A 25,318-nucleotide genomic window follows, 5' to 3' on the forward strand; every position below is an offset into this window, starting at 1 on the left:
CCTAATGTAAATGTTTTATTTAAAGTAAAAATTGTGCACAAATAAAGGGAATGATTACACAACAATGTTCAAGACCACATTCCACATGAAACAGGAAAATAGTGACAATATTAACTAGCAGAGCACCTATAAGAATCCAACTTGTGTACAAAAAGGTTAACTCCACATAAATATATCATGCTTCTGATGCAGACACTGTATTCAAAAAAACAAAGCCTACTGCCCTGAACTGTTTACACCCTATGTCCCTTCTGAATATTCATGACACTTGCTATATGCTAAACAGTGAAAAATAACTGTTAATATGATGGCACTTTGGAGAAAATTAAAGTTTAAAAATGGACTTACAGTCATGTAAGATCTTTGTGATTTATGTCATTGACAATGGTTAGATATATAAATAGAAAAAAGTATTCTTTTCTGTAACATCATCTTTTTTTTCTTTGAGCACAAAAGACAGTGTACTACTCCATTACACTTTTGTGATGAACAGCAGAAATGCCCTTCCCTACGTAAAGCCATTTTACTTAATACCCCATATGAAATTAAGCCACTGTACAACCTTTTTCTTGCTTGAAGTAACTTCAAAGTTTAATACCAATTAAGTCCTGATGTCTAAACTAGTCACCCAAGTGTAAGAGTCAAAGGCTAAACACTTGATCGCAATTTTAAAACTGCACGCAAGCAGTTCATTTCACATGAACTAACCACGTTGAAGTTATTAGTTGCTCTTTAGAAATAGGTTTACTCTGATAGTTTACATTTGAAAATACACAACTTGAGTTCAAGGGAACCCGACTTCTAACAGTGCAGAGGTTCGACGTTTCCCTGAAATTGAGGCCCCTCCAATCACTTCCTAGTTTTGAAAACTCAGTCCAATATTTTGTTTCCTACTCACGTTGCAAAGAAAAGTATGAACTAAACCCCATACTACCAACTACTGTGCATTTGTGCAATCTCTCCCCTTGAAGCTAACTTGTAAGTGAAAACATTCACTGCAAGATTGGTGCTATGAATCTACAGTTTCACCACACAAGAATTTTTCAAGGAGAGACATTGACTAAACAGAAATATTATTAAAAGCTTCAGATAAGGTTTGCTAACGTGTTTACAGACACTTAAATCTGCTTTCAGTAACACTCAGCTTGCCATACAGCTCTTATTTATATAATACAGATTCTTTTCTTCAATGTCTCTTAATCCCTTTTCCCCAAAATACAAAATAAAAATAAAAAAAAGTGATACATTTGGCATTTCTTCAGCCTAAGACGTTCAAAACTATTCCTCAAACATTAAAAATAAGCCGTGCTGTATATTACACTGTTTACCAACGTGAAATGTAAGAAACACACCTCCCAAAAGTCCTAGTTTGAACTGTTCTATTTATTCTGATTGCTTTACTATTAGATTTGAGTTTACTACCGACATGTAAGGTTTGATTGTGATTACAAATTACTGTCTATAAATGGAAAAGTTAAGGGAGTCATTGTGGACAGCACCTATTTTTTTTCTAGATGTGCTTTTTCCACTGGCAACAGTATGGCAGTGAGATTAAAAAAAAGGGAAACAATGCCCTTACCTAGGCCATAGCTGTAGTGTATGCAGTTCTAATACATTAAGACAGAAACTGTGAAAGCAATAAATAATAGCATGAGGTTCTGCATTCTTCAGTATTAGCTGCCCATTCCTGCTAAATTGCACTCTACAGATTTTAATTTTTAAAAGTATTAATTGAATTCCACTTATTTAAACTGACACTTAATACCACACAACCCTCACTGAAAGGGACAGGCTCAGAAAGGCACTCTGTGTATCAAACCGCGTACAAGTCCTTGTATATCATTTTGGAGTGAAGCCTATTGATTCTAATACTGAGTTAATCAACTCCTTTAGGACAGGATCAATATACTCTACGAGAACAGCCATTCTTGACCTATTCAGTTTAAAAATCTGCTTTCCTTACTGTCATTTAAATCTGAAGGGCAAATGTAGCTGTAAGATGGAGCTGCAACTTCGACATCTAAGGAGAAGAGGGCTATCACACATTTAGATTTAGAACTACAAAAGTCATGAGGTCTTACTTGTCTTGCTGGAAAAATGGAAGTCCTTTAATGATATTTTATTACTTCCCCTAATGCAATTTGTATTCTTAAAGCAGTAAGAAAACTTTCCTTTATCAGAACACTGTATTGGCAAATTATACAGCCAGATCCCATTGTCAGTCAGGAACCCCAGAGACCAACTTCTATATTAAAATTCAAGTTTGGCAAGACTGCTGGGAAGTTTACATTTTAAATCTTCTGGCAGCCCGAGGTTCAGCACAACAACTGTCCCAGATGACAATTAATACAAAAAGAAAAATTACTGAGTAATCCACGCTAGGTGGCAATGGTATGACGTTTTGTTATTCATTTTTATGCAAGTGCATTCAAATGAAGAGATGTTTATCCATGCAAAAATGAACAGAGTAACAATTGGCACAGTCCAGAAATGGAGAATTCAGACACATTCCTCAGCTGACATCAAAAGAGGATTTATGTATTCAAAGCCTTCAAATTCAGACTGGTCAATCTTCTTCACAATATCACTATTAAGATTAAAAACAGTTGTTAGCTCAACAAAATTAAAAGGCAGCAAGATTAGCTGGTAGTTTGTCCTCAAACATAGACGTCTACAATAGACTGCAATTGAGAACATTCCCCTTTCTTGCTTTTGACCCTCTCTTTCCTTGTAACTTTTTTCTAGCCCCTGCAACTGTGACAAAACACAAAACCACTCGGGATCAATATTCTAGAAATATAATGGCTTAGAGTAATGCAGAAATAAACCACACAAAACAGGTCTTCTCCTTCACGTGTTCGTTTCTTGCAAGTGATACCATTAAAACTTGTAAAATAGCACTTGTTCATCCTTTTTCAAACTAAAATTCTTTATAGTAGCTTTCCAACTGCTGATTTCTACATCGTGCCATAGCACAATATTGAATCCATCCTTTCTAAGTCTACCATGAGGACACACACAAGAATTTTCCAAACTAACACAAGAAATCATTATTTACTGTTTTACATACACTCTCTGTACTATAAATACAGCTATTCTATAATTTTATCTAACTCCTTCACTGACTCATCAAAATGTCTTAAATTCTGTATTACTTACTCATCATCTGGAGTGAGCTGCACAGGTTCATTGGTGAACTGGGAATCAAAGTTATCCAGACCAAATTCTCCAGATATATTTGGTTTAAACGGAGGCACCACTTGCTTTTGCTCCATCTAAGAATAAATGCATTTAGTGACACCAAAAATGAGTTACAACCTACTGAATTATTTTTAAACAAGGCTGAAAGTTAGTCTTTATTTTCTTTTGTATGCTTTCTTTGAGTATTCTATTAAACTACTGTACTTACAGTAAGTAAAAAGAATTAAAAAGTTCTGTGTTATGACTATGGTACACCCGTTAGGAGTTTACAGTTTTTGAAAGTTTTTTTTTTTTTTTTTGTGGCATCCCATACAACCAAAACAAGTTGTCAAGTCACCACTGTGTACAAAGAAAGTAAGTCACGCCAACAGGTATTCACGTACCAGGTCCCAATCAACGTTGCGAAAGAACGGATGTCCCTGGATATCTGCAAATCCTGTTTGAGGATGGCAGCCTAAACGCTCTTTTGGATCCTGTGCAAGAACAAAAATATTTCTAAATTGGTGCCATGGCCTACACATGAATAAAAAGACAAACATGAATTCTGTGAGAAATTATGAATTGTTATGAATTCTGTCACAGAGGGCAATGGAGAACTAAGTTAACATTATTTATTTTGGAAAACATTCCAATTTACTGTCTGAAACAGGCATGAATATATGGAAGCCTATAACTAAATTATATATAACAGCCACCCCATCTTTCCTCATTTTTATTTAGACCTGTTTAAATGTACTGTAATCTAACCAAGCTCTGAAACACACAAGTGAATTTGACTCTTCCCTCTCAACAAGCAGATTGCCTACGCCAGGCAATTGCACTGGGATAGCAACTCCAAGTTCCTGATGAATACAGCTGAAAGATTATTTTAACAAGTCTTTCCACTAGGAGGCTGTAACACTACAGCTCTCAATACAGGAGGAAGCTGCAACAGAAGCAGCGTGCTTTAACAGTATTACCCTCTGAGTAATTTTAACTAAATCTGATTTCTCCTGCTATTCTCCCCCCACTTTTGCAACTCACTAAATAAAACCCAGCATGTGCTCAGACTAATCCACTGCCACAGATGTAGGTTTTGACTATCAGGCTAGTTAGCTACCAGCAAACAGCAAGTGCATAGTGCCTCTGCATTTTCCTCAAGAAGGTCATCAGAAGTTGTCAGAGTGATTTGCTAAACTCCTGTTTAAGTACCCAGACAAATCTGGTAGTTGTCCAATTCCCCAAGTTAAAGAAATTATTTAGAGCATTTCTAAACCTTTAAATTTGAAATTTACTCTCAACCCCAGACTAAGAATCTAAAACTTCAGGTTCTAAGAGAAATATCTAAAACAGGTCTCCCAGCCCCATTAAAACTCTGCAATATGTTCACACCTTTTCTACCCTGTCTCTGTGTACAGCAGGTAAGATACATCTGCTACACAACAATTAGTCAACAGGTTTTAAAAAACAGCTTCTCTTGAGAAGTCTCAAATTGTCTGATTTAGCTCTTACCTTATTAAGGAAACTCTTTAGAACACCTGCTGCTTTAACAGAAAGGGATCGGGGAATTCGGATCTGTTTTTCCAAAATTACTGCAAGAAACCAACGTTCACATCAGCCTTTGCATCTTTAAGGTTAGATTAAAGGTAAGTGGAGACAAAGCACTGAAGTATATGAACATTCATTGTACTTACCTTGAAACAGATAGTCTTCTGTGTTCTGATCAGGGTTGTCAGAACTTCCAACAATATCAAATGGTGACCTGCCTGCCATCATTTCAAACATAAGTACACCAAGTGCCCACCAGTCTACGCTGAAGCCTAGAATTCACAAGAGAAAATACACAAGATTAAGGTTTTTTAGAGCAAAAATACAAACATTTTTAGGGCTAAATTAAGACTTCCTTTAAGAATTAGCTCAAAAATTTGACAGTCTTTCTGATTATGTAGTTCTCTATGAACTACTGAATAGAGGAGAGGTAACAGCTGTAACAGACATTATTTGGTTCATTGGGTGCAGGATAGGAAGGAATGCTGTACAAAGAAAAGGAAACGCAACAGGTTTAAAGGTTGGTGTTACAACCTTAAAGTCTTAGACTATATATAAGCTTAGTCATTGCTAACCAACAGTGCATTATCTGAGGCGGGGGAAGGACAAGAAGGAAGTACGTGGCTCTTAATAGCAGAGAGACAGTCATTTATGGAGCTGAACATATCTATTTTATGATGCACTGCTAAAGAAAAAAAAATCCAGCGGCTAGGCTTAGACTGATATAGTCTGTTTGGCCTATAAAGTTTGCGCAAGGAAGGATGGACAGAAGGATGTTATTAAGCCAGTCAAACAGAGACAATCAATTCAGTTAGTAGACTTGAAAGTACAGATACACTTTTTGTTGTTGTTTTGGTTTTTAATTGGAAGTAGTTGTGGAACTTTTCAGAATCTTAAGGAAAAAACACAGATCAAAGATCTGCTTGGCACAGCACTGGAAGCTCAGAAAGAAAGGGTAAGTAGAGAAAACATACACAAAAAACCCTTTGCCTTCTGTACTCTCTCATCTCTTGCTTCAGGAATCTTGTGGACTTCCTGAACAAGCAATTGCATAGACAATTTCATTTTTTTCTTTTAACACCGAACCTTGTGAAAGGGATGTCTGTTACCTAAGCCCTTTGCAACACATTTATTACTATCACTGCTGCCAAATACAAAGGTCCAAAAACGAACACAATTCAAGACAGCAAGTAAATCATTAAGGGTATATAAAATAGTTATAAACAATAATAAGTTTAGAAGACCCATGCTATTCTTCAAGATTGGTAAAAAGCTAAAATGTGGGAGACATGGTGTTTCTTTTGCTTGGTGTAATGTTTCCTGTCTTTGAAGGGTTTATTCACTTCTTCCGACAGAATGTTGAGTTAGATGGATCAGGTGTCCGATCGAGATTTGTATGTTCCACTGCCAAACAACTTGAGTAAGAGACAAGCCAAAAGTTATATGAGGGTAGTGAAAAATGCAACTTACCATAATCTTCTCCCCGAAGAATTTCAGGAGCAATATAGTTTGGAGTACCACAGAATGTGCTAGTTGTATCGCCAGGCCTCAGTCCTTCCTTTAAAAAAGGGTGGAGAGAAAATACATCTTAGGAAAAGATTCCACTCTCCCGCTCCACTAAAGACTACATGTGCAATTAATGCAAGTGTCCTGAATAAGCTGCTTTCATTTTGAAATGAGTATACAGCCTATCTGCATTGTGTATAAACAAATACTTGGAACTTTCACCTTTGTATGTCTCTGCATATTTTAAATTAGAACAATTTCTTAATTGTTGATTTTACTGGTTAGCAAGGAACTGCAGCTTACCTTGCACATGCCATAGTCTGTGAGTTTAATATGCCCTTCAGAATCTAGTAGCACATTATCCAGTTTTAAATCTCTGTAGATTATCCCTCGTTCATGTAAATAATTCAGTGCTAGGCTGATTTCAGCGGAATAAAACCTAGAGTAGAAAGAGATATTGATTACCCAAATAATCAAAAAAAAACACACCAAATCAGTCTTGGTAGATTGATACTTTTCTAAATAGCATCTTATGTATTCCATTATAATTTTTCACCAGGTGAGTAGGTAAGTTGTTTGTAATTATACAACCATTTCTATCAAGTCACACAAAAAAAATTGAAGTAATATTAATGTCAGCTGAAATCATCCCTTTCACCTCAACCTGAGATCAAATACATGCAAGAAGAACTCAGCATTTGCCTAGACAGCTGTTCATGGTTGTTCTAAAAGAAACACATTATCATTAGACAATTTAAAAAATACTACAGAAGTGTTTTTCCAGAAAAATATCAGAATCAGATGCAGTCATCAACGGTAATGCTAATACAAGCAATTCTTAAGTGATTCCAATTATAGGTCCTTTTTGAAACAAAAAATATTGTAGCTTGCAGCATTAAAATGAGGATGCAGTTTCAAATTTCTTAAATTCTTAAGATCTGGAGAAGATTCACAAGCTCACCACCATGTCAGAAAACCAACCATTCTGATGAAATAAATCTGCAATTAGACATACCTGGCATGCTCCTCTGGCAGTTTTCTCTGCCTCTGCATGTGAAACATTAGATCTCCTCCATTTACATACTCTATAACAAAGAATAACCTGAAACACACAAAAGTGTATCACAAGTGATTCTATACAAAGCTGAAAGATTTTCTCATTGAACAGATATTTAAGACGTTACAGGTCTATTATTGCACAATGTCAATTTAATTCCTCCCATCTCTCTAATAACATGGTTGGCTTCACCTATTTCCTTTCCCTTGAATAAACTCCCAAAGTTAAAAATCAAGTATACAAAGTTTCGCTAGATAATCTCTTTACTGCTAGAGGAAAGTAAGTAATCCTTCCCAAAATGTTAATCCGTTACAACTACCGCTTCTCATCATTATGTATGTGACTATATAAGCAGATTGACATCAGTGTCTGTGCACACAAAAAAATTCCACATTTTCCTTCATGATCCTCTTAATCTCATTTGTTCATAATTAAAATTACTAATATCTTACAAATACTCTTCTCACTTAGCTCCACTAGCTTATCACCTTTTCGTACAGCAATAACATTGTTTAAATATATAATAACTTTTATTTATACTGAAAATTATCACTGTATAGAATAGTAATTTACTGTTGAATTTCTTTTCCTATATACAGAAACACAAAAAAACATTTTCATCTCTATTCCATTGTTTTCCAACTTCTGGTTAGAGATTCATCTTCAGAGTCTATGCATCACTTAGATTAATTTTTTTTTATTTATTTTTACTACTGATTTCACCTTCCTTAACCTATTTTTTCCTCCCATTCTAGTTTGTCTCTTCTACTTCTCAAGCATCTTTTTGTCTGCTGGCTATCTCTCTCTCTTTCTTTCTAGAATCCTTCCCATTATAACAACCAGTATTTCACAATCTTTTGCATCTTTCCAATCTGAAAAGCTTAGATGATAAACAAGCCTTCTGTTCATAAAAGGCTACAGTGATTTACAGTACATTGACTTTTACTACCTAACTAACACTTAACCCTTTAAATAGGCCTCTGAGGTGCTAACAATAGGAAATATTTATTGAATAAAAGACTATTATCTTATCATCTCACAACCTTTACCTGCTTTCTGTCTGGAAACAAGAGTGTAGTCCAACAAGAAAGGGATGATTTGAAGCCTGTTCAAAGACATGTTTCTCTGTCTGAACCCAATCAATGTCCTATTTAAGCAGAGAGACATTTGGATAAAGATTGCTGTACTTTGTAGGTCAAATACTAAAGACAATTAGCAGAAAAACTGGTGCAGATGAACGTGAAGTAGCATTAACAAATGCAGAAGAAATCAATGATAGACCAAGAAGTAGAGGCAAAAGCTCTTGAATAGCAGACCACAGTCACTCAAATCTTTACAGAGTAGCCTAAAGAAATGTCAGGGAAATCTTCAGCAACAAGAGGAATATGGCAGCTGAATACTGCAATTCCTACAAACTACAAGTTTCCTCTAATCACTGTGTAAGCTACAACCAAATTAAGACAGATGACTGATTTGAAGAGCAAGTAAAATGACATCGTGAGGATCTCAGTTGTGACAAAAAATCCACAAACTCGAACATATGAAAAACAGACTCCACCTCTTTCTTCTTCAGCCCAGTGAACCCAACAGGAGAAATACTGAATACTGCTCCAAAATAATGAAGTGTGAGAGGCTCATTAACTTGAATTCTGCATGAGTTACTGCTGCAGACAGTGCTGATTATGACAGTGACAACACTGGTTGAAGTAATGAGGCTCACGACAGAAACCACTGGCACTGGACAACTGCTACGAACTACCAGTCTGTCAATGAAGACCTCAAAATTGGTCATTTGTCTTGTGAACTTGTAAAAATATTTTTTCAAGAAGCAGAATGTATAATGCATAATTTTCAACTAACATTGCAGACCTAGAACCCTGGCACCCCCTCGCTGCAGGTACTAAAGCTCTTCCGAAGAATTGCTGAGTTATTGATAAAAAGCTTGCCTACCTCATCATCATTGACGAGTTCTTTTTTCACCACCTTCATTGCATAAATGCGTTCTGTTTTCTTCAATCGAACAAGCAGTACTTTGGCATAACTGCCTCTTCCTATAACTCGGAGCAGATCAAAATCCTGAAGACCCAAACTGGAGGAAGCTTTGCCACTTTCTCTAATGCCCATTGCCTGGTAACAGAGATACTTTGGAATTAGTGAGCAGGCTTGTCAATTTTAACAACTGCAGTTGCTGTTGTTTAAGAAAAGTTAGCATTTCAAACAGAATAGCAAAATGAATATAAACAAGTGATTCAAATAACACTTGTTCTTAAAACTGCGCTACCCTTGAAAAGCAATGTGAGGGGAAAAGAAGGAGGCAGAAGCAACGTGGCAGATGAGAACAAGTGAAATTGGAAGAGTTTGGAATACTTTCTAAATCAAAGTGCATCTCAACTCAAGTTTCAAAGTAGAACAGCTTGCAAGACGTACATGCATACACCTGAGTTAGCATCCCACACGTGCTTTATGTACTAGTTTTCATTTTGTAACAAGTTAAATTACAAAGGCATTGAAATAGAGAAAGACTTGAAGATTTCTGAATATGGTTAGTATGGTTAGATACTTTACCTCTTTTTCTTCACCAACATGGTCCAAGCTCTCATGGCTTGATGGATTATACGGAATCACTAGAGGTGCAAGAAAAACAATTAGACTTGACATGAAAGTATTTTCTTTTTCCATAACGTTTCCACACACAAGAACCAAAGCAAGAGAGAAACAGTTTAAATGTATGTAACATAAGTATTCAAAACTGGCAACCCTTTTTGTTTGTTTCTGAACTATTGGAATCATTCTTTTAGCAATACTGCATTAACGATCATCATGGCTAATACAAGAGTCTGCAATGATATTTGGAAACCCATTCAGACTAACTCCAACACAGAAAACATCAGTTTTTTGTTGTTGTTGTTTTAACTGATCATTGTCTATATCCAAATTCAAACATCAGGATGACCATTCTGACTGTTGCAAGAATGAATTTGTTTGTCTACTGATCACATAGAAACCTTACTGATCTTTTTTTTCCCACTGTTATTGTGTTTAGGGCTTTTTTTGATTGTTTGTTCAGGACATTTAAAATATGCAGCATATCAATCGGAAAAGGTAGCTGACTGCCTAGATTTTTCATTTTTAGCCTAGTTTCTTACACTGCAAGATACAGAAAACTAAGGGATTTTTATATTTATTTTCCCCTTGGTATTAAGGATCTCTTATTTTTTTGTTCTATTAATAAAAGTAAAACAAGGTTTTAAGAATAATTTGCTTAAAATTATCCTGTTTCATTTTAAAATCCACGTTCATGTTTCATCTACATACAGTAAAGAATAAAAATTATTGATCTTACCTGATTCTACGTTATCTGGATGCACTGATGATGGATCCATAGGCATTATTGGTTCCTGCAATTAAGCACATTTTTGTAATAGACTGTGAAAAACATTACTTTGGAGACAATAATCGATCCCCGAGGAATATAATCTAGCTACTTTTTAACATGATGAATCAACATAGTTACTGCTCTAATTCATACACAATGAATATTAAGAACTGTAGTCCTTATTTTACCTATTTTCCAGAAGTTATGACAAGTTTCCAGAAGCTGTTGAAGTGACAACTTAATACAACAGAGAAAAAGTAGTACAGCAGATGAGAACTGAGACAGAGAATCTCAAGTACTTTAGCAGTACATATATTAGTCAAATGAATTTACAGAATATAGACTTGTAGATGTCTGCTTTTAACATTAAACTAGGAAAAATATTTATTTTACTCCCCCCCCCCCAGAGACTCAAGAACTAAAGATGATTCTGTCGCTTGAAAGAAGTCTCAAAATTTTTGTGCCTCAATCTTCCTTTTCTATATAGAAAATAGTCACATAATCTAACGTGTTTAGAGAATATATTTTACATGCACTTCACTTTGAAGATATAAAATAGTGTCGTGTGCATATATATGTACACATATATACATACACAGCATAACAATACAGTGAAGGAAAAGGTAAATATATCTGTCATAGGAATAAATAACAGATGCAAGAATTAAATCTTCTCACTGAACTGCCACTTTGCTAAGTGACTCTGAAACCTTCTTGCCATTAACACAGCAGACAAAGAATGATAACCTTTCAGATTTCATCTAATATGATTATTTGCAGACTACAGTTTGAAAGCCATTAGTATGAAGTGGGCTCTTTTGCTTAATTTCTTGTGTTTTTGCTTGTTTTGTTTTTAAAAAGACAACTTTTCAGACAAACCATACTTACTGGTTGTAGTGTATGACGTCCACATTCAATAGTGACAAGCTTGTGACACTTCTTGTGAACAAGGAGTTTGCAATTGATGCATTTATATCCCTGGCGACCCAAGCCCCATATTCGGTCAGTGCAGATGGCACAATGAGCTCGCTAGAATGACAAATCAACAAAACCGACTGAAGAGCATAAGTAAACAAAAACTATTTAGACACGCTCCACACTCTTGTTATTGAAGAATATTGGATAGAAGATCAGAGAGACCCCTAATGAAATTAGCACTACGCAAGAAGAGTCCCTATCTCAGAACTTAAAGATAGAACAGGCAGATACCACAGAAGAGCTCAGAAATTACAAATGAACAATAAGCAGCAACTGCCATACAGGAAAGAGCACATCTGCTTGAAAAGGTGCAGGCACAGTCAGGCTTTTCTGCTGCACATGGACCCAGAGAGATGTGAGCCAACTCCAGGTCAAAAGCAGTGCAGGTAAACCAGCAGGTTCCTGCAACCAAACTGACTTGCTAAGTGTCTCATCATCCCTCTGTGTAGATGAGTCCTTAAATTTGTAGAGAGAAAAGCAGGAGAGCAAAAGCTTCAGCACAGTCAAACCACCAGGTAACAGGAAATGGGAGGGTCACCACTCACTGAAGAACACTCAACACAACTCAAAAGAACCATGAAAACATGGTGCCTACAAAGCAAGAGGGAAAGTGATTCTGTGATGGTGCCTTGACAGCCTTTGACTAGGAAGAGGTCAATGAGTGTTTCCCAGAGCATTGTAAGAAAAAAAAAAAAAAAAAAAAAAGGAAGAAAAAAGAAAAGAGTTAGATGAATAATGCTGAAGATGAGGTTTAGTGGAGACAATTTTAAGCATTATTTAGTGCATGATACACTCAGCTTAGAAAAGAAAGAAGAGTACTGAAGCTGTCAAGGAACCTTGCTTATTCATTTTTGTTTTTATTTTTTTAATAAACACAGCAGATAGCCTTCCTGGTTCTTAACTGTGTTTGACTATTGCTTCTTGAAAATACTAAAATTGATCTGTTACTTAGAGTTGCTTACATGCCACCATAAGCAGGATGTTTAGAAAAACATCTCAGCTTTTGTTTAAAAGTAATGAAAGAAAAGTCTGTGCATCATAGGCAACTCTGACTTTTTTTATTCCCAGAACATAAAGAACTGCAAATGCACTTTCAGCTCAGTCATCTAATGTGAGTGGTAAAGTTTGCCCTCTATTAAGGTTTTAAGGGAACAATGGAGCATTTAACTAATATCATTACAGACTGTACTGAAAAATGAATAACAGACATTTATTTTTTATTAAGTGCCCGATTTTATACTGAGAAAGTTTCCTGAAGCTGTAATTACCAAAAGTACTATAGACAATCAATAAAAATGAGAATAAATTTTGAGAGTAAATCTACCTTATAATTTTTCAAGGCAGTAGCATTAAAATTACAAAATTAGACATCCCTGTAACATGGTTTTAAATACCCAACAAGAGTCTCACCCTGTTAAATCGTTTGGCTTGGAAAGTGTGACCATTTGCACAATAGAGCTTTCGCCACCGGCGGGCGCCTCGGCGATAAATGGATTCTAAGAGGAAAAACATATGATTATATCCATAAAAATATAAACGCAGAACTACAGTATCTTCTCATGGACAATTCTGTGTAAAGTGATTTGCAGAGTAAAGTTTCACTCTTGCAACCTTATAGAAACACAGAGTAATGTTCTAAGTATCTTCTTCATTTTTTAAATTTTGGAGAAAATTTGATGTAGAATACTATGACCAACTGTCAGTGAGTCGAAAGAAGGAAAATGGTCCAAACAATACAAGCACTTGTTTGCAGAACATGCACCTACCTTACCTAAACTCAAGGAGGAGCTGTGTGAAAGGGAAGGAGGGAGGAGGGCACATTTAATGAGCATGCCCTGATTTATGAAAGATTGCTTGCACAAATCCTCCAGTTTTAGGTCCCCAGCCGCCACCGTATTTTTTCATTATCAGGAACCAAAGTTGAGAACTATGATACACAAAACTACACTGAGTTGCAAACCTATTTCAGATTTAGTCTACAACCTTGTTTTTTCAGAAAAGCAGCACTGATCATACTGCCAAAGTTAATTTTTAAGCATGTACATCGACATTTGTCAGAGACTTGGATATCAAACTGACAGATGTGTTCATGCATAACACACCCATAACCTTTTATAAAATGAATACTAACAGCATAGAAGTCTACATTAAGACAGACGGAAAATCACCTCTGTAATGGTTAGTACATTTACTAGCATTATTGAAAGGTTTTTGGAGAATACTCCTGATATTGCCTAAACATTGGTTTAAAACTGGTGATATGACACTTCATTACTACTGGTTACAAGCCTTTGCTCACATTAGTCAGCTAGCAATCTGACAACTACTAGAGACAGGAATAGAATAAAAAAAAACTGTCACGATAGAAGAGGCAAAAGCAAGGAAAGCAGAGACACATGGATAGTTAACAGAAATGCAAAATGTTTTTATTAACAATGATTCAGAAATGACAAACAACACTTAGTTTTAGCAAAAGTTTCTACTCCTTTTAAATATGTAAGTTGTAGAGATTTTGCATTATTAATACTTATTAGCACAGAAAGCCAAATGATAGAATATAAAAATTGTCAAGAAGAGGAAATCTACTCAATCTTCTAGAATAGGAATTTCTGATTTTAAGTACTTCTTAACTAAAACGCCTACTTACTATCTTCTCCCGGACAAGGCATGCCAGGCCGTTCTGGTACACAAGGGAATACTGCAAGAAAAACATTAGCTTTCTATTAATCTTTGTTTTAGACAAAAAAAATCTTTGGGTTAAATACAACACTTCTTAAAGGCACTCAGAATGTATTTTAACAAAACTTTGTTTAACAGAAAACAAGCTGAAAAGCTCCCACAAAAATCTTATGCTAGACAAAACAACGATCCACATGAGAAATACAACCAAACAGCAGAGCAACCAAGTTATTTCCTAACAAAAGTAACTACCAACAACTAATGATGATGGTTTCTCATGTGCCCAATCACTGCAGTCAGTATTTGGAAACCTTGACTATAAATATCATACTACAGTACCCTAACAGCCAAGTATGATCTTGTCTGTACTAGCCCTTTTTTTTTTCCAGTGTTATATATATTATTTATATACAAAAACAGATACAATTCTTTTCTAGTTTTTAAAAGATTTTCTGGGAAGCTGAAAAGCTGTCTCTTCCTTCCAGCCAAGCTGATGAAGAACTTTGGGTGCTGTATAACATACACACACATTTTCTATCATTCATTGCCAGCAAGCATACAAAGGTCCTTGGGATGGATGTACAAATGAGAGATGGGAGCTGTCTCATCAATAAACTAAGACCAAAGTATTTTATCTTCACTTAATTTCATAAAAGGCATTTGCAAGTGCTGACAGCAAAAAAGCGTGGTACATGGTCTTCAGCATCCTCTTGACAAGATGCCACAGTAGACTTTAACTGAGGAAGCTGGAGTAGCGCAAAAGACACAGATAACACGTAAAAACAACACTTCTTTGTTAGTGCAATCATTAGAAGTAATATATTGAATTTCACCATACCATGAATTAGAAGCTCCGAATCCTTGTTTAGTTCATACAACCGAAAGGCTTCTTCCAACTCCAGCTGGGAAGAAACTGTACATGGGTCTCCTGAAGAAAGAAAAGAGAACAATACAAAACTTAACCCGATTAGTGCTGTGCCATTCAACGGTTCCCTCACAGTTGTTCCTAAGATTATTATTGTACGAAAGATTATTATTGTAGGAATATCTAAGATATTCCCAAGTCACAAGCAGATCATAACCACAAAATATCATTGGCTTGGTCTCCTACGAAGTTACACGTTATTTCAGTACAAGAGGTGCAGGACACCTTATGGAAAAATCTTACAGAAATAAAGGAGATCAAGCTAGAGATCTACTGTATGCACCATCACGAGCAAGAAGGACCAACTTCTAACCTTGGACCCTTTTGGACACAGACAGTACTTCACCTGTTTCTTGCGATTCATCTAAAGAACTCCTCTGATATTTTAATTCACCTCCTGAGTCTCTCAGTGTTTGGAAACTTATAAATACTCAAAGGAACAGCCACGCAATGAAAATCTATCTTTAGCATCTGATGCAGATTATTAATGCTGTAAAAAAAAAAAAAATCTTCTTCAAAAGAAGAAATCTTCTTCAAAGTATTTTCCCTTGAAACAATACTACAACTGAAACACTTTTGAATTGTTGCTGAATCTGAATTATCTCTGCCCCAGTGAAGGAAAACAATTCTGGTTATCAATTTGTTTTCTCCACCTGCACAAGATATCCTGTGCGAGAACACAGGACTTCTCTCTGCCTGCTTGTACAGTGGCACATGGGCAGCACAAGCTTCCTTCTAGCTGAAATTCCATACAGGCAACCCTGCCAATTTTTTAACAGAAATACTACTTTCCACTCCCTTAAACGGTAAGCTAGTTGCAAGTAACAGAATTGGAGGAAAGCAGAACAATTTCCACCTCAGCTACACTGAATCTAATCAGCGAGGTCTGCTGCTTCCAGTCTGCAGTCACTACTACGGTAGGAAAGCCAACCAGCAACAATTTATGAACTGTTCTCTACTAAAGTATAACAAAATTAATAGGGACACTGCTGAGGTTCTGCACTAGAACCACATACCCAGCAGGCAGAGAGAAATTTAAAACCTGCCCTACCAAAGTTTTTCTAGATAATTTGTTTTGGTTCTAATGCATCCATTCATTTTTACTGCTAAAACACTAGTAATGGATCTAGACTGTCCATTATCAGAATTCTATCTTTATTCTTTTCTGAATTTCATAATACTCAAAAACACTCCAGTCTTTGAAGTCACCTTTAGCCATTTTTCATCATACTGCATGTCCCTGCCCCATTAGCCTATCTGGACATCAAACCGCCTACCCACCGCACAAACTCACACAATGGAGAGCACGGCGGGAGGAGAAGGAACAAATATTTATTCAAACTCACTGAGAATCAACAAACCAGTTTTTCTTCATTTGTTGTTGACACCTGTGCAAACAGTTTTGTGTTTCTTTTTGGCAGAAGAAAGGGAGACTTTCAAGAGCATATGCAGTGCTTTGAACTAGGCACAGAAGGTTTACAGACATTAGTAGGAAGCTTCATAATTAAATCTGACTTGCACATTTATTTTTTATTGGTGATCACAATGGCAATAGTGTGTAACTGATCTTTCCCACAATGCCTTCAGATTCACAATTTCACTTTAAAAATCTAATAGGGAGTAACAGAAGTCTTCATTCAAAGTATTATTAATGGTGGCTAAGTATTAAAAAAAAAAGATGTGTTACAAATATTCTTTCAACAACAAACTAGTCATAATTTTGCAGTTATCTAAAGCCAGATAAAATATCAGTGGAAAATATTCAGTTTTGACTTATTTAACAAGAAATTCAAAATAGAAGTTTTTCTAAAACCAAACCAAGTTCAACTCCATTTTCCAGTTGAACCTGACCTTTTTTTTTGTTTCTACTCAACTAAATTAGATTTGCCTTTGTGTGATTACCTCTCAGAAACAGAAGTAGTTATACACAATTCTCTACACCTGCACAGTATCCTAAGTGAATACATGAAAAAAGTCTAACTGCAGTATTCCTATTTTTACCTGTTTCCGATCAAAGAGCAAAAGTTGAGGTAGAACAATCTGTTGCTTCAAGTAAACCATTGAATCCGTGCAATTTTTTTATTTTTACAAACACGTTTCACTAAAAAGAGGTGTACTTCTTACTACGACTCTCCAGACTCTTCAGTGAAAAGTCTACCCGTCCTCCTCCAGATAAAACAAACCAGCCAGCTTAATGTGAAGTGCACATCCAACTCAAATAGCACCACTGCACAGAAGTTTGGCCATAAACATTGCTCCTTTCCTTAACTGCATCTGCCTTGTGTGAATAACTTGGGAATCCTGGTGAGAGAGTGAGGGAGAAAACCTGCTTAGAATCTAAAGACCGTAATCTTCAGCACACCTGCCCATATTGCACCTCCAGAATCAACTTTGGTCCATGTTTAGTTCTAAGCTGTGAATTAACTGGCACTCACCCAATTCTGAATGGGAAAGCTGTGAGAAAACAGGTTTACAAGCACCATTTATGCTAATCACTGCATACAAATACTAATCACTGCAGACAAATCACTGCACGTTATGGCCTTTTATGCCATCAAGTACTTAGCATGCTAATATAACTGCTATTTCATAATTCAGATGTCTCTGGTGCAGCTCAAAACATGTGTAGAACACTTTCTTTATGGCATTGGTGTAAGAACTACAATTAAGCTTTTCAAAATATTCCTGATGTGTACATACAGCTCAGAAGGGACACTGGACTACATCTGTTAAGAAAAAGGGGGAACTGACTGAACTTTTTTTCATGTGAAGTAAACAATAACACGGATCATTCAGAGCTACCATTCAGAGAAGTATTTTCTTTCAATTCTTTCTTCTAATACTCATAAAAAGTTTAATTAACAACTATGCATTGTTAGACTAAAGTCTAACAGATTGCTAAAGGATTGCAAAAGATTGCTAAAGGAACAGCTGATGCAAACACTCAAAATACGTTTTGTGGTTACATGTACAACTATATATTAAATTGTACCAACACTTCATACAAATACGGTATTTTGTATCATTAAAGTTAGTTTAACTCTTTTTGAAACAGTTAAGGCTTATGGGGAATCATGGGCTCCTTCAAGTTTAAAAGCACATTTTCCATTTCCTTCCTAAAAAATCCAAACATTGAATTCACATTTTAATGGTCACTGGGTTATTTGGTTAAAAAAATAAAAAAGAAACGGAGCTCCACACAAAGTGATTTGAAATAACAACAATGAAGATATACTTACAAGGGCATCGGGTAGCCATTACTTTTGCAGTCAGATTTACCATTTCTAAAAACATTGAGCTTATCTCATGAAGGCAGAAAGAAAGGGAAAAACGAAAGGGAGAGGACAGACTGAAAGCTTAGCACCATATTGATGAGATATTTGTCAGAAAGCCAAGTGGCAAGTATTGATTTACCTTCTTCATCAATCCATTTCATGGTGAAAAGCTGTTCGTTATCAAAGGAGCACATGTCGCGGACTTCACTGCACAGTCCCTCAAATGAGATGGAAGGTTCAAAATACGTTATCATGATGTCCCTGAGCAAGAGAAAAAACAAGTCTGAGAAACTACACTGTAATACGTAGCATTTCATCATTACCTCTAATGCCTTCCACATACTACTAATATAAAGCCCACCTCTTGCTACAGCCCCCTAAAAAAAATCTTGAAGCAATATTAATAAGCCATTAGCACCATGAGTCCTTCCTACAGCAAGTCAGGCTCCAAGAGATTTTTATTACTGCTTTGACATTTATTCCTCCAGCCATCTGCTTTTGAAGAAAATAAGATTTACATGCCCAAATAACTTTGAAGTGAGTTGTAGGAGATTTTAACGGCACACAGAAATGAAATGTTACATCAGTGGAAAACAACGAATTAAATGCTGCAAACATTTTGAAGGACATTACTAACGTATTGGTGGTTTTCCTTACTCTAACAAGTTATTTTGTTACCGGTTACCAAAATATTTAAAGAACGTATGCATCTTCTCCAACTAAATTTTAATTGCATAGATGTTATGAAACATTAATGAAAAATATTAAACAGGTTGCCTACCAGATTAGAGGGTGGAAAAAAGTTCCAAATATTTAAAGTGCCTTTAAAAAGACATGGTGATGCTTCACCACAATGACAGGGAGGGTGAACAGACGAGCAAAGCATATACTTAGATTTAAAATTTAGTGCTTTACTGTTATGCAGAACTGGTATTTCTGTTATAATCAAGATGGAGAGTGAGTTAACCTGATGCTTTAAATGCATTAACATAACACGCTGACCCACTGTCTTGGTATTTGCTGGGCCTTACAGGGGAACAGGTGACGCAGGGTAGCAGCCCTTTAAGCAAAGGATGCCAGAGGTACAGTTCAGAGGAAGGTGGAGAGGAAGAGAGGAAAGAAAAAAAAAAGAGGACTGTTCACAACACTACACTTCAAACGTCTTGTATAAGCCCGACGTTTGACCTGTGACACTCATTTTCCCCCCAAAATTCGACCAGTCAAGATTAATTTGTTCATTGCAGTTGTCAATGCCAGCACTATTTGGTGGTGGTGTGGAATGGAAACAACAGACACCATTTGTATCTGGTCAAAATCCACATCAAGGCACCCACCAGACTGAAATGTACATACACATCAAGATCAATGTCTATTAACCACCTCGCACAGGGGCAGAATTGTATCCAGCAGTTTGTGGCTTACACTGTGGTCACGGAACATGAAACACTTCCAGGAGGGGCAGCAAACAGGCATGATAAACACGTCTGAATATTGCAGAGGCTCCTTTGAGTTCAACAGCACACAAACTAGCAAATTCTAAGCACACTAAAACAGCCTACTTCTGGCCTTATGAGCACAGAGTTAGTTTAGTTAGGGGGAAGACTCCAATAAACTGTCAGGATTCTGAAATCACACCTCAAAAATCCGAGAAGTCAGAAAGCTGCTACAGCTGTCTGAGAAATTGCTCCTCTTCTTTCCACACAAGACAAAACAATATCTGTACCCTGATACGTAGGCACTAAACGCAAAGCTAGAAAAACACAAGAGAAAGGACGGAAAAAGCCAAGGCGTCCCTCTGCTGACACAACTGACGTCAGGATGGAATCAGAGTTGAGAGGAGTGAAGAGGCAGCTCCGCTCCGTTTCTATTCAGGACTAGCTCTCGCACGCGCTGCTGACACCAGGCATCACCAGCGAGCGCGGAGGCCCTGCTAGGAGGCAAAGCCTCAACCTGCATTTCCTGTTTGTCAGGGACCTACATCTCTGCAGGGAGATAAGGCACCGCACCGCTTAGCAACTTCGCTGATTTGCAGCTAAAGTTCACCATCCCTTCATTTACCCACCTCCCTGCACAGATTTATTCCTTCACTAAAAGGTTAAGTTCTGCAGGGCGCTAAGACGTCGGAGCTGAACATTTCAACTTTTCCAGTTTATTTTGTGATTGATCTGGTACACGATGGGAGAGGGTCGGTTTGGGCAGCGCGACCGTATGACTGCTACTGGCAGACAAGAGGCAGGTGACAGACCACAGTCCTGACAGGCGGTAATCACTGCTGCTCTACTGAAAACTGAAAAAAATTATTAAAAACTGTTAAAAAAATTTTTCAGGTCCACACGTGTCTCTCTACATTACTACTGTGAACAGCAAATGTCACGTATCCACGATATTAAGATGTGTTGAACAGCTTAGGAACAAAAACCCTTCCCTGATTGCTGAAGTAAAGCTGATACAGACCGAATGAACACTTCCTACTTGTTGTTGCCTTCAAGTGGCAAAACAGTTGCCCTTCAAATGGGAAACTAGTTGCCCTACAAACAAAAGAGGAGCTTATTATTTTAGAATTTAATTCTCTAAAGTACTACACTACTACCTTCAGTCGGACACGTATCAGACAGCCGAGGAACAGACCTGGAAAAGCACCCGGTCTGAACCAACAAACACCAACTTGTCGGCGCGTTTTGCAGAACCCTAGCCAAAAGCGATATTAAACCAAAGGAGGAATGTAAATGTGAACAAGAGGCTACAAGCAACACCTAGCACGTTTTTTTCTACAGACGAGAAGGCAGCTTTACATGATGCAGGAACTGAAAGATTACAGGTCTTCCTACAAGCTCACTTTGCAATTTTAACCACACTGGTGACACTGACGTTTTCTCCTGAGCTAAGTCTCGCTTCCAGAGTAGCTCTGCTATCACACCTCCACGTTTTATGGCACTTTCCACACTTCTTGCACCTAAGACCACTCTGATGCTGTCTTCCTTAGGAAAGAGCTGTACTGATGCAAGTCCCACCTTTCCTCTGAGATCAAACACCTTTTCTCATGCCTTTTCTTTTACACATCATCCAGCAGTCACAAGAGCCTTTAGCAACAACAAAGAGAAAAAAACACAATGCTGACAGTTAAGTGCAATTGAATACACCTAGCTCACTCTCTACTTCTAAACTCAAGCTTCTGTGTGAGAATACTGCTTGCGATTTTTCTGTCTGGAGCCTCCTACGGCTATCACGTATACCTGAGGATGCAGAGATATCGAGTCACAGATTAATTACATATCCACATGATTATCACACACCTATGTTAGCCGTTAAGGCCTTAGCCCACTGAAATTAGCCCAAGCAAGAATTCTCCTGGAGAATTCTGCTGTTTCAGTATCTTTGCAGTAAGATCCGATAAGATCTTACATGATTTAAGTGTCTCTTTCTCCAGAAAAGGCCTGAGGTCTGGAAATTGCCTCCTCCTGCACAACCGTTTTTTCTGGGGAAATAAAAAATACATCACCAGAAAAAGCAGCCAGCCACAAAACGAAATCAGTGTTGAAACTGCAAGAAGGGGTAAAAGTATGTTTATAGGCTTGTACCAAAGCTTTTTAAAGCTGAACACTTTCCTTTGCAGAACTTTATATTCAACAGACATCTAACAGAAGACATTGAGATGAAAAACTGACCAGAAAGTTCTCAAGACAAAGAATAATATAAACAAAGGATGTGAGAAATCAAAAACTTTAAAAAGTAATTTTCTGGAAATATCTATGAAGATGCACTTTGATTTTACAATTAAAATGGAACTCTTTTTTCTTTCCCACCACTTAATCCACTCATGTAAAATTAAGAAAAGAGCCTAATTTAACATGTACTGCGAGAGGACTGCCAGGAGTATTTTTCATTCAAAACAAATCAAACAGTCTGTGGGTAAAGCACTGCTATCCTATGCCTTTAACTACACTAAAAGTCTAACCTACATTACAGCCTATGCAGTTAAAACAGTGCGTAATCTATGCCAACCACTGAAGAACAAACAGCAGTTCCAATCGTGACAGAAAACGGTTCTACAAGATGGTTTTGTTTTTGTCTTTTTTAAATCAGCATCAATTCTATACGATTCATAGTGCACACTCAGCCTATCACCCTTACCTATTTTCACCCACTACAACACAATCCTCCCCTGATGTAACAGCTTCTGGTACTGAACTGACAAAAAGCATCCACGACAAATGAGATGAGCCAAAAAGTAAACTTTTAAAAAATAATTAGACACTTAAAATGGCTGTAATTATAGATGCTGTGTAAGCGCTGCACATTTGAAGCTGATACACACTGTTACTCTACCAACGAAAAAGCACTGAACTTTAGTTATAATAAATTCCTACCAACTCAGTCAGGAACCTCTGTCACACACCCTGCCCTGATGACAGTAACCCTTTAAAACAGATAAGACTATTTTCAGCCTTTTAAACTAGCCCTATGATAACGTTGGTTTACCTGAGAGAAGGAAATATCAGGGTAAACTCAACCCAATTCCCAAGTGTTTGGGAATTCCCATCCTCTCATTCTCATGATCTGTTTTAGGAAAATTTTCCTTCCTGGTTTTACATATTGCATGAATTTAAGGTACAGAATTACCACTGCATAGTTGAATGAAACAAAGACCCTTCAAAGAGTTCTTCATGAAAGCCTTTGTCTCGGCTGAGAAAAGCAATTAGGCTCTTGGCCAGACGGTGCGATGTTCTGGGGCTGGGACTCAGCCTCTGGAGCTGGCAGGCGCAGCCCCACCGCCAGGCTCCGACCTTCCAAGAGCCAACCCGGGCTTCTGACTTGCTGGGCTGGGGTTTTCCTGGGGGGAGCTTTCTTTTTCTTTTTTTTTTTTTTCCTTTGACCAGACAAAAGAAGTGGAAGTTGAGAAGACCTTCCAAGCGAGACTTGCACAATAACTTCTACATCCCATTTAAAGACTTCTATCAGAAAAAAAAGAAAGATTAACATTTCCTGATTAACAGTATTTCCCTAAAAATCCTCTATCCAGCTCTAATCTTGATACAGTTTATGTGATTAAAGCAAAAATGCTGCCTTTGATATCAGCATTTAGATCCTCAGTCTCCAAGTCATTCCAGCGCAAGTAAAATGTTTTCCTTTGCTATCCATTTCTTGATAATGCTAGCTTGAGAAGTGGGCATGAGACTTGCTTTGTAGGAGAGTGGAGGGAATAATTTGTTTAGACCTCGAAATGAATCATTACAAAGGCATTCAGCCTGTTAGTTTGTTGGTTAACCAACTGCCCATATGATTCAGTGCCACTATTAAAAGTAAACAGACAATTGCATTAACAGTTAAAAAGTCAGCAGATGAAACTCAGATGAAACTCAAAGGAAACATTCCAGTGCCTGTGAAATTACTACCTAATATTTAAAGTGTCATGAGCCAGCATTCCTCTCCAATGTAGCAGTTTTCTTCTGCACTCCCACAACCCTGAGCTGCTTTATCTCTGTTCTTGCACCACAGCCTCCCAGCACTAAAGCAAGAAGTCAAATGATTGCATGTGGAAGTGATCAAGATTAAAACTGACCCAGCAGAGGAAAAATAAATGGTTTTAATCCAGAGCAGTTTCCACTTTAGTTCACTGCCTGACCAAACGAACGCTTCTGTCAGCTAATAGCCAGGGCCATCTCCACTTCTTTAAGAAATGGTGCATTAAAGAGACTGTAAAACAAAGAGCAGAGAATTTCACGTACTATTAGTTTGAAAGCATTTCACAGACCTCATAAAACCACAGATTATGCCACACTTTTACACAGATCGTACAGCACTTTTGTCAAGAAAAGCCCCAAAGCAGACACAGGCCAGAAACGAAAGGCATTACCAACTGCCAAGTGCTCAGCAAGGCTTCTGTACCTCTCCTTAAAACTATAATGCTACAGATATCAGACAGCAAACACCGTAAATATAATAAATCTTTTCTTGTACTTAACACAGGTAACTGGAAGGAAGCTGTTGAGAGTGCCTAGAGCTTAATCTTAACCCAAAAATGCAACCTGCATTGTTTTCTGATTAGATCACCTCCTACCCAACTCAGTGGCCCGATGACCCTTGCTCTCAGACTTTTAAAGTCGGCTCCTCTAAATGTCGGTGCCTAGCAGGGGGTAGCGCACCCACAGCAGAGCAGACTTTATATTATATCGCATATGTCACTACACGCTGCTGCTGGAGAGCAGCACCCAGGCTCTCCCTCTGAAGGCCTCCAGCGCTCGTTACACGGGGCAGCACCTCGCTGCCATTCGGCTCCCTCACAGCCCCTGGGGAACCCCCCAGGACCCTACGGGGCGGGTTTTCAGCCCAACTCTCCTCCTTCAGACCCGAGAAGAGCCCAACGCGCAGCGCCCGGCCCCGAAACCCCTATTTTTTCCCCGATTTTCCCCGGCCGTGGCACCGAGAGCCCCGCGGGGGGCGGCAGCGCGGGGCCGGCCGTGAGGAGAACCGGGCTGTGAGGGGGGCACCGGGCCGTGAGGAGAGCACCGGGCGGGCCTCCGGCCCCACCGCCGCACTCACCCCTTGTAGTAGGCTTTCACGCGGACCTGGTGGCCGCCGTCCCCGCCGAAGCCGCCCCCTCCGCCGCCCGGAGCCGACATGGTGCCGCTGCCGTCCCGCTGCGTCGGCATCCCCGGGGCGGGGCGGCGGCGGGGCGGCCGGGGCCGGGATCGGGCTGGGGCCGGGCCGGGGCCGCGCTACGAGGAGGCGGCGGCCGCGCGCCCCCCGCCGTCCCTCAGCCCGCCCAGGCCGGGCGGGACCACTGCGGGGAGGAA

At 38.1% G+C, this 25,318-nt stretch overlaps 1 protein-coding gene across 2 annotated transcripts; it reads right to left on the minus strand.

Annotated features, from left to right (window-relative positions):
- Positions 1 to 25,183, minus strand: PRKCI (protein kinase C iota). Of its 2 annotated transcripts, XM_048059299.2 has the most exons (18): positions 25,065 to 25,183; positions 18,664 to 18,785; positions 15,163 to 15,252; positions 14,293 to 14,343; positions 13,056 to 13,141; positions 11,556 to 11,696; positions 10,635 to 10,689; positions 9,857 to 9,915; positions 9,242 to 9,418; positions 8,341 to 8,438; positions 7,250 to 7,336; positions 6,538 to 6,673; positions 6,199 to 6,286; positions 4,875 to 5,000; positions 4,693 to 4,772; positions 3,585 to 3,674; positions 3,160 to 3,275; positions 1 to 2,587 (listed from the first exon to the last, which is right to left on the minus strand). In XM_048059299.2, the coding sequence occupies exons 1-18, from the start codon at positions 25,172 to 25,174 to the stop codon at positions 2,500 to 2,502; spliced, it is 1,800 nt and encodes a 599-aa protein (XP_047915256.2). In that variant the 5' UTR covers positions 25,175 to 25,183; the 3' UTR covers positions 1 to 2,499. The 2 variants fall into 2 exon arrangements, with proteins under 2 accessions (XP_047915256.2, XP_013030167.1); XM_013174713.3 differs by lacking the exons at positions 13,056 to 13,141; positions 25,065 to 25,183 and having other exon boundaries at positions 18,664 to 18,791.
- Positions 25,184 to 25,318: the final 135 nt, after the last annotated feature.

The sequence above is a fragment of the Anser cygnoides genome, chromosome 9, assembly GCF_040182565.1.
Source record: "Anser cygnoides isolate HZ-2024a breed goose chromosome 9, Taihu_goose_T2T_genome, whole genome shotgun sequence".
In the NCBI taxonomy this organism is placed as follows: domain Eukaryota; kingdom Metazoa; phylum Chordata; class Aves; order Anseriformes; family Anatidae; genus Anser; species Anser cygnoides.

Coding starts and splice junctions, on each gene's coding strand:
- PRKCI (XM_048059299.2), bottom strand. CDS start 25,174: ATGCCGACGCAGCGGGACGGCAGCGGCACCATGTCGGCTCCGGGCGGC. Junction 14,344..15,162: donor TTCGGAGCTTCTAATTCATG/GTATGGTGAAAT, acceptor TTTTTCTTGCAG/TATTCCCTTGTGTACCAGAA. Junction 5,001..6,198: donor TCTTCGGGGAGAAGATTATG/GTAAGTTGCATT, acceptor TGTGAATTCTAG/GCTTCAGCGTAGACTGGTGG.